At 36.1% G+C, this 8,049-nt stretch overlaps 2 protein-coding genes across 4 annotated transcripts; one reads left to right on the forward strand and one right to left on the reverse strand.

The window, feature by feature from the left end:
- Window positions 1–3,006: 3,006 nt before the first annotated feature.
- Window positions 3,007–5,119, forward strand: LOC130730362 (V-type proton ATPase subunit G1-like). Of its 2 annotated transcripts, none has more exons than XM_057582350.1 (4): window positions 3,007–3,157; window positions 3,995–4,083; window positions 4,481–4,581; window positions 4,681–5,119. In XM_057582350.1, the coding sequence occupies exons 2-4, from the start codon at window positions 3,996–3,998 to the stop codon at window positions 4,822–4,824; spliced, it is 333 nt and encodes a 110-aa protein (XP_057438333.1). In that variant the 5' UTR covers window positions 3,007–3,157; window position 3,995; the 3' UTR covers window positions 4,825–5,119. The 2 variants fall into 2 exon arrangements, with proteins under 2 accessions (XP_057438333.1, XP_057438334.1); XM_057582351.1 differs by lacking the exon at window positions 3,007–3,157 and adding an exon at window positions 3,211–3,341.
- A 108-nt stretch (window positions 5,120–5,227) lies between these two features.
- On the reverse strand, window positions 5,228–7,739 carry LOC130730360 (putative serine/threonine-protein kinase). Of its 2 annotated transcripts, none has more exons than XM_057582349.1 (6): window positions 7,526–7,739; window positions 7,320–7,444; window positions 6,931–7,141; window positions 6,047–6,284; window positions 5,816–5,963; window positions 5,228–5,685 (listed from the first exon to the last, which is right to left on the reverse strand). In XM_057582349.1, the coding sequence occupies exons 1-6, from the start codon at window positions 7,590–7,592 to the stop codon at window positions 5,359–5,361; spliced, it is 1,116 nt and encodes a 371-aa protein (XP_057438332.1). In that variant the 5' UTR covers window positions 7,593–7,739; the 3' UTR covers window positions 5,228–5,358. The 2 variants fall into 2 exon arrangements, with proteins under 2 accessions (XP_057438332.1, XP_057438331.1); XM_057582348.1 differs by having other exon boundaries at window positions 6,931–7,147; window positions 7,526–7,738.
- Window positions 7,740–8,049: the final 310 nt, after the last annotated feature.

An 8,049-nucleotide genomic window follows, 5' to 3' on the forward strand; every position in this document is an offset into this window, starting at 1 on the left:
GATTCACTTATATTTTTCGAACACATACTATATTTCATTATAAACTTCCATCAAGCTTAAATGCATGGACTAGAAAACAGTGATTATATTTCATTCAGAGCTTTCATCAAGCTACTTACTCAAGTATATGTTTGGAAAATTTTCTAAAATTGATTATGATCCAAAGCCAAATTTTGTATAGAAGCTAGCTTAGCAAGGTAGCTTCCTAGTTTCAAGAATTCATTCTGAGTGAAAAAGAAGCTGATTCAAAGATAATGCTATAAATTCAATATGAAACGTGAGAGAAAGAACCTGCCAAGGATGAAGAATGCATGCCAGCAAAGGTTGAGGTTGGAAAGGGGGAAAAGGACACATCATTTTGCCCCACCACAGCTTCCTCTTGCGGCTCTTTCTGCCATGATTTGAGATGGAGATGATATACTGCAAAACGGTAATATCTGGAATGGACAAAAGTTCAGTTTCGTCCAAAAAGGTTTTGCCTCCAATAAAACAAAACGTTTCTGTCATGAGAGTTCCGTTTCAATTTTTCCCAGTTACATTTACCGGAATCAGCTTTAATTTCAATCCTATGTGAAAACCAAATAGTGAGAACATACACGGAAGTTCCAGCTATGGTAGGGATGAGTTGCTTTTGCGTCTTCATCTGAAATGGGTGTGAACGTGGGAGAGGTTGATAATAGAGTTCTAAAGAGACTATTACTCTTCCCATATATGGGTTTAGTTTGGTTCCAATGAATGTGAAAGGTGGTTATATGTACTTGTTTGGATGTAAAACAATCAACACTTACTCAAGTTTAATTTATTTAGTAGGTAAGCTTCAATTAGCTAGTATCCAAAGCAAGATTATAAACAAATGAGAGAAGATACATAAATGAGGAAAAATGAGAGATGATAGTGAGTATAAATTTTGAATTGTTTGGATTAAGAAAGAAAAAGTAGAAGACGAATAAAAAAGAAAAAACAATATTTATTTTTTGCACAAGGAAAAAACACTATTATTGGAGTCAATTATGTTCGAGTTGGATATTCAAGTCTTGAATAGAAGACATTGTTTTAAAAAGAATGTAACATTTGAGTCAATCATTCATTCGTAACAATCATTTAGTTAATTTTTGTGTTTGATTAATTAAATTTGACCATTGTATAATAATACATGAATGATCTTATGATCATTCGAACTTTCAACTCATAGACAGTTTTGGTTTAAGGTTTGTCGACTCGAATGCATGCATCCATGATCAAACAATTGTGCCGTACAAATCACCTCAAGTGTCTACACAACCATATAGGGTTTTAGACCAACACCAAAGTGAGAAGTTAAAAAAAACAAACTATAAGGGGGACTAGCGGCGATTTAAAACCGCCACAAATGTAAGTATCGCGGGTGGCTATCACTATTTAGTGGATTAACAATGATTAAACCACAAATTAAGCACCAAACCCAAAAAGACATGGTAGGTGTAATTGTTTGAAGAATTCAATAATAAATTTGCCTAAGTATAACATAACAGTAAACTAACATCAAACTAACATCATTGATTTTTTGTGAGCAAAAAACTAGCATTATTGATTTGTTTTTATTGAACGAGCATTATATTTGCGGGGGGGGGGGGGTGGTCAAAACCATTATTATTATTTTTTTGTTAAAACCAATATTGATTAAATAAGTGAAAAGTGCATTCCCAAGATCATATGAAAACACATGAGAAAAGCCCAACTTTTTGCCGTTACCGGACCGATGGGAAACACACGCGGGCTCAATACATGGATATGATCACTTTTCAACCCATTCTCATTAGACAAAGAAAAAAAATCTCGTTTGAGTCGTTTCCATTAAATCATTGTGAGGTCAGATCTCAGGTTCAAATCTTTGTTAAGTTAATTTTTTTTATAGTTATAGACTTTTAGCTTTATCACTTATAATGAATGTTTGTTTTCTAGTGTCAATGAATATTATTCGATGTATGTAACTTGTTATCCAATCTGTTTTCTCGGTGTAAGGAGGTCTTGTGGCGAGTTTGTTCTGGATACTTTCCTGTTTGTAAGGCACTTCGAAGGAGGGGTCTCGATGTGGACCGGTCTTGCCCATGGTGTGGGGTAGAAGAGGAATCTGCGAGCCATGTTTTGCTTCTATGCCCGTGATTTTGAGAGTTTGGTTTGTTGCAATGGGTCTTTGAGTTTCAGTGACTTCTACATTTCATGAGTTAATCTCACATGTGCTTGAGGGGGTGGACACTGAGGTGGTTGAGAGATTTATAACTCTGATAAATGCTATATGGGAGGCCCATAATGCTTTGTTGTTCAAGAATAGGTAGTTGCTAGTTGCGCACGTCCTAGCCCGAGCTAAGGCGCTCTAATCCTTGCCTCGACCACCGGTGGTGCAACTTACAACTATGGGGGAGATCGCGAAGTGGACAAGACCTGTTGTGGGATGGATAAAAATCAATATTGATGCGTCTGTGCGTCGGTCAGTTGCTGGTTTTGGAATGTTGGCGAGGGATGTCGACTGTGAGATCCTTGCAGCCGCTACTTTAGCCTCGGTCTTAATGTAATCCGCTGGTTTAGCTGAAGCTCTTTGTCTTTGGTGGGCTATGCATCCTAGAACTGACCTTGGGTTCCAAACTGTTTGTTTTGAGACTGACTCCTTGCAACTCTTTCAAATTTTCATTCTTTTTCTTTAGCTTTTACACACATGAATGTTTTATTTGTCGATCCGTCAATTGTGTCGTAGACTTTTTAGCCTGGAGTGTCTCCTCTTTTTTTGTTTGGACAGAGGAGGGACCACTTGGTCTTGATTCTTTTATTCGGGTGGATATTTTAGCCTTTGTGTCAGCTTGATTCGATTTAATAAATATGACCTACTTTCAGGAGAAAAAAAGCTAAGACTAAATTTAATAATATTTCTTTATTTATTTAATAATAATAAAAGACAATTTTTTTTCTTTTTGTCAAGAATAAAATTTCTCTTATACTATTTATCTATAAAATTAATTAAAAAAAAAATCACTAAAATAAACGTATAAAGGTGTTTTGGGTTGATTGGGCTGTGAATAACCAAATCAGCAAAGAAGTCCTCCAGTTTTCGTTAGACAGAGCGAGTGGTGCAAAGTTTTCCAGATCTCCACTTTCTTCTGAATCCAAATTCCCGATACGATAGGTACCTCTCTCTCTCTTTCTTCCACTTTAGATCTACGATTTCAATGCCAATGCAACCATTTTCGGCTTTGATCCACTTTCCTATAAACCTCAACCTGCTTTCGTTTTCGATCACTCGTCTCGTGGTTTGGTTTCTCTAGGGATTTCTGTACTCAATTAAAGATTGAATTCATCGAATTGTATTGGTAATTGAAGGCATAGGATATTTTGCTGATGGTTTATTTGAAATTACTAGTGCTGATATTTCATAGTGTAGGTACTCATAACTCTCTGTTCATTGCTCTTTAACCAAAAAGCCAAATATTCTGATTCTATTAGACTTTGCATTTTGAGTTTGGATGGATCATGGATGTAATCAATTTGGATTCTTTGTGTGTCTTGCCTTTCAATTGGAAAATGAATAGATACAATAGTGAGTAAAATTGACATGCATGACAAACATAGTGTGCTTGATTTGCTAAAGAAGTGAATTACTCAAAAAGAGTGAATAAGATTATCCAGTGGATTATTTTTGTTCAGTTTAAGTGCGTGTTTGGATAGCACTTGAGTGTTATGTGAATGTACTTTCATTCCAATTCATAAGAAGAATTACATTCACTTTTTATTTCGAAGTGAGTGGTAACGCTCATTTGGATAGGTGCCGACATGTATCCGAACATAGCATTAGTGTATCAACATAATAGTTTTAGGTTTTTTTTCTTTCTCTTTTCTAGTGACAATCACAGTGGTTTTTTCGCAAAAGAATTTATCTTTTTTACTGAAGGACTTACTGTTTTGTTTACTTTCTCAGAGTTTCATTTGATCTTATGTTAATAGCTACTAACTGATTCCATCACAGAATGGCATCCAACAGGGGTCAAGGTGGAATTCAACAGTTGCTGGCTGCTGAACAAGAAGCACAACGGATCGTGAATGCTGCGAAAAATGGTATTGATGCTCTATTTTAGTTCTGCCTGTTTGTTTGCTATGTCCCCACTAAATTCTTCTTAGAATTCGGGTTAGGCCTAACCCTACCCAAAAGCTAGCTTAAAAGTGAGGATTACTCTACCCTATATAAAGACTTATTTGGTTCTATCTTTAGTAAATGTGAGACTTCTTAACAATTCTTGATCCATTATTGTGTTATCTTTAAAGTGTCTCACCATATCATTTTATGTAAAGAGAATTTTCTTCTCCTTGTTACAAATTCTGAGATATTGCTTCTATAAACTAGTCCCCTTCTCCACACATCCACCATCTATTAGTTTTTGCTTTTTATTGTTAGTCAACTTTTGTCAAATCTCTTATGAGTACACTACTAATCAGTACTCTGTATCTACTGTAGAGAAATTGGCTAGACTGAAACAGGCCAAAGAGGAGGCTGAAAAGGACATTGCTGAATATAGAGCTCATTTGGAACACGAGTTCCAAAAGAAGGTGTCAGCGGTGAGTCTACAACTGACTACTGCATTAGAATTCTGATGCTTCTACCTTTCTATGTAATTCTGACTCTGTGCACTCTTTTCTGTAATCCTATGAATACAGAGCAGTGGAGATTCTGGTGCTAATGTCAAGCGACTTGAGCAAGAGACAGATGCAAAGATTCAACACCTGAAAACTGAGGCTGGGAGAATATCGCAGGATGTTGTCGCCATGCTCCTCAAGTATGTGACAACCGTGAAGAATTAGAATCCTTGATGGGCTCTGGGAAATATTTAGTCATGCTCTGAATGTTATCTTATATTTATTTGACGACTCTGGGTTCTAGTGCGGTTCTGATTGCTTCATTTATAATACTTGATACCTTGCTGCCATGTATTCAAATTGCTTTCAAGTTTGTTAAAATAAACAGTTCAGAATTCATAGACACTCCTATGTGTATCACCGCTTCATCAGAGGTGAATGAGGACCACTCTTTCAGTGTATATCGAGTAAAGCCGGAATTACTGGTTTATTCTTTTATAAACTCCATTTTTCCTACCAAGTATTAGCTTTGAGGAGGTGTCTGTTTGATGCAATTGAGCAATAGGTTGAAGCTTTGTTTGGAAATAACGAAATACGATGGGGTGCATCATGCATGCACTTCCAAGAGTGAAAAAAATTAATTTATGATGCAAAAAAAAAGGAGAGACTATAAACACTGGTAAAAATTGATCAACTTCAATGATGCTATGGACATTTTGGCATGATTCTATTCAGCACCAAAACCTCAGAATTGTAAATCTAACGTGCGAGATTGGTAGTACTCCACATGGAGCTTGAAAAATTTGCTGTAGCAGAACTTGATTCTTCTAATGTTTGCGCTTGCTGCCTCTTTCTGATGTTGCTGACAAATCCTGGTTTTGAAATATTATGACCGTCTTCTTCCATATCAATACTGTTGGTCAGCATCTCTACAACCTCAGACATTCGTGGCCGAAGCTTGGCGGTTTCTTGCACACAACGCAGTCCAACCACTAGGAATCGTTTTGCTTCTTCAACCGGAATATTCATATTCAACACTGGATCCACCATGCTCAATAGATCATTACCTTCATACGCTTCCCAAGCCTGCAAATTAAACATGTTCACACAACCACAACTTACAGAGACACAAATCATTTAACAAGGATCAGTTGAAACTATAAAACATGTTAGTATGTGTCTAGATCAGCGTTGCTTGAATCAAAATTTATTTTACCTGCTCTACTAAAAATTGTTCCATATCCTGATGATAATCTACTACTTCTCTGCCACTGACAATTTCTAAGAGTAGTACTCCAAAGCTATAAACATCTGATTTTCGTGTTAGCTGTCCAGAACTGGCATACTCTGGAGCAAGATAACCCCTGTAACAATTTAAATGAAAAAAGTCAAATTTTCTATTAGTCAAGGTTGTTTTGTTGGTATGTTAGCTAGTGAGGTCACTCACAATGTCCCTGCAACTCGAGTACTTATGTAGGATTTTTCATCTTTTAGTAGCTTTGCCAAACCAAAGTCTGAAACTTTTGGTGTCAAATTTTGATCAAGAAGGATATTGCTTGCTTTGATATCCCTATGGACAATATGAGGCTTAAGTTCCTCATGGAGAAAGGCAAGCACCTTGGCCACACCTATGGATACATCCCTCCTTACTTCCCAGCTAAATCTCACCTTGTTATGCTCTGAACCTATCAATCAAAATTCACAACCAAACCAAAAGAGAATCATTTCTGGGCCTGCTTCTATATATCCTCTAATTTAATCAAACATTTGCTTGGAATTGGATTTCAATTCAATGGCTAAGAATTCTAAAATGCATTTTGCTTTGGAAAATGTTTTGACAAAGACAGCAAGTTTGCTCTTATTAATAAAATGGTTGATAGGTCCCAAAGACAAAATCAAACATACTAATAGCAACATGGATCATCTGCCGCCACCATACTCTTTGCAGCTCTCTGATGCAAATTCTTAACTCTGAATTCTTATCTTAAATTGTCCGGATTGATTCATAAAAAGGTAAATTGGTCAAAACTCTTATACACTTGTCATTTTGCTTCTGCAGAGACAACAGAGAATCCAAATTCTACTAATAGTGCGTTTGGATTGATGTTGTGAACAAATGCTACAGTTTCTAGCTTCTTGACAAAAAGTGATTATGAGGTTTTTTACCGTCGAAACAAACACGCTATAAGTGCAAGTTTGAAAATTGTTCTTTAATTTGATTTTGGAGTCAAAGTCCATTTTGGGAGAAAAACGTTTTTCAGTAGCTTCTTACGATTACGAAGAGAATTAATTCTGAAAAAATAGAAGTTGATTCAAACAGATAAAATTCACCTAAGAAAGTGTGGCGAAGGCTGTTGTTTTCCATGTACTCATAGACTAAATATCTGTGGGCTCCTTGGACACAACACCCCCTTAGAAGGACTAAATTTTGATGCTTGATGTTTGCTAGTGTAGCCAATTCTGCTATGAACTCCCTCTCTCCTCGCAACGATTCCAGCTCAATTGAAATCACTTTCACAGCCACCAAAGTGCCATCTCTAAGCTGCCCCTTTACAACAACAAGAACCCCATTTCAGATCCAGCATTCAAAAATTCATTAATGGTTTATTATAGTCAGCCAACTTGTTAGGCCTAGTGTACAATATCAAATTGCAAGTTTTCTTAAATGCAGTAATATTGTATTAACATAACAATATGAAAATAATGATAACATATAGAACCTTGTAGACAGAACCAAAGCCTCCTTCTCCAACCTTTTCCGAGTAGTGAAAACCACGGGTGGCAGATTTCAATTCGCTATAAGTGAATATGCGAAAGCTTCCATCATTATCTTCCTCTAACTTTTCTGTTGGACACAAATACAATGAAGTTTAGATATATATGAACAGTTAAAACATCATTAACATGGTTTATAAGATGTCCGTACCGTGATTGGTAATTTGTTCTTTGACCGGTGCTGAGAAACAACTAGAAAATGAACAAGGATTCTTCATGATCTTGGTGTGTGATTGGTGAAGGGTTTGGAAATGGAAGCCGATTGAAGAAAGAGCATGTTAAGGGGACAAAGACGATGACTCGATTGGAAGTCGGCACACATAGGTAGCTTGTCAGGTTGAGACAAGATTTTCTTGACTTTTTCCACTTTGAGACATTTTTTTTTAGTTATAATACCGGAGTAATGATATATACACACCTCATTTTTAAAACACTTTATTTTCACATCTTTTTATTTTCATCTATCTCATCTTATCATTTATCACATCTCATATTTTCTCTCTCTTATTTTTTCTTTTCTTCCTATTTCTCTCACCATTCCACCTCTCCACTTCAAGAGAGACGTGTGATGAAACATTACTCATGATACCCATGGTCAAAGACTCAAAATATGCAATATGATTTTTATTAAGTATATTTTTGTATCTTCATCTCATTCTATCCTATAAATACACA

Source organism: Lotus japonicus, chromosome 1 (assembly GCF_012489685.1).
Source record: "Lotus japonicus ecotype B-129 chromosome 1, LjGifu_v1.2".
NCBI classification, from domain to species: Eukaryota; Viridiplantae; Streptophyta; class Magnoliopsida; order Fabales; family Fabaceae; genus Lotus; species Lotus japonicus.

What these genes read in the sequence shown, in the direction of transcription:
- LOC130730362 (XM_057582350.1), top strand. Translation starts at nt 3,996, where the DNA reads ATGGCATCCAACAGGGGTCAAGGTGGAATTCAACAGTTGCTGGCTGCT. An exon ending in CGTGAATGCTGCGAAAAATG is followed by an intron (nt 4,084 to 4,480) that starts GTATTGATGCTC and finishes TATCTACTGTAG; the next exon opens with AGAAATTGGCTAGACTGAAA. An exon ending in TCCAAAAGAAGGTGTCAGCG is followed by an intron (nt 4,582 to 4,680) that starts GTGAGTCTACAA and finishes CTATGAATACAG; the next exon opens with AGCAGTGGAGATTCTGGTGC.
- LOC130730360 (XM_057582348.1), bottom strand. Translation starts at nt 7,592, where the DNA reads ATGAAGAATCCTTGTTCATTTTCTAGTTGTTTCTCAGCACCGGTCAAA. An exon ending in GCTTTGGTTCTGTCTACAAG is followed by an intron (nt 7,148 to 7,319) that starts GTTCTATATGTT and finishes GTTGTTGTAAAG; the next exon opens with GGGCAGCTTAGAGATGGCAC. An exon ending in ACTCGAGTTGCAGGGACATT is followed by an intron (nt 5,964 to 6,046) that starts GTGAGTGACCTC and finishes AAATTGTTACAG; the next exon opens with GGGTTATCTTGCTCCAGAGT.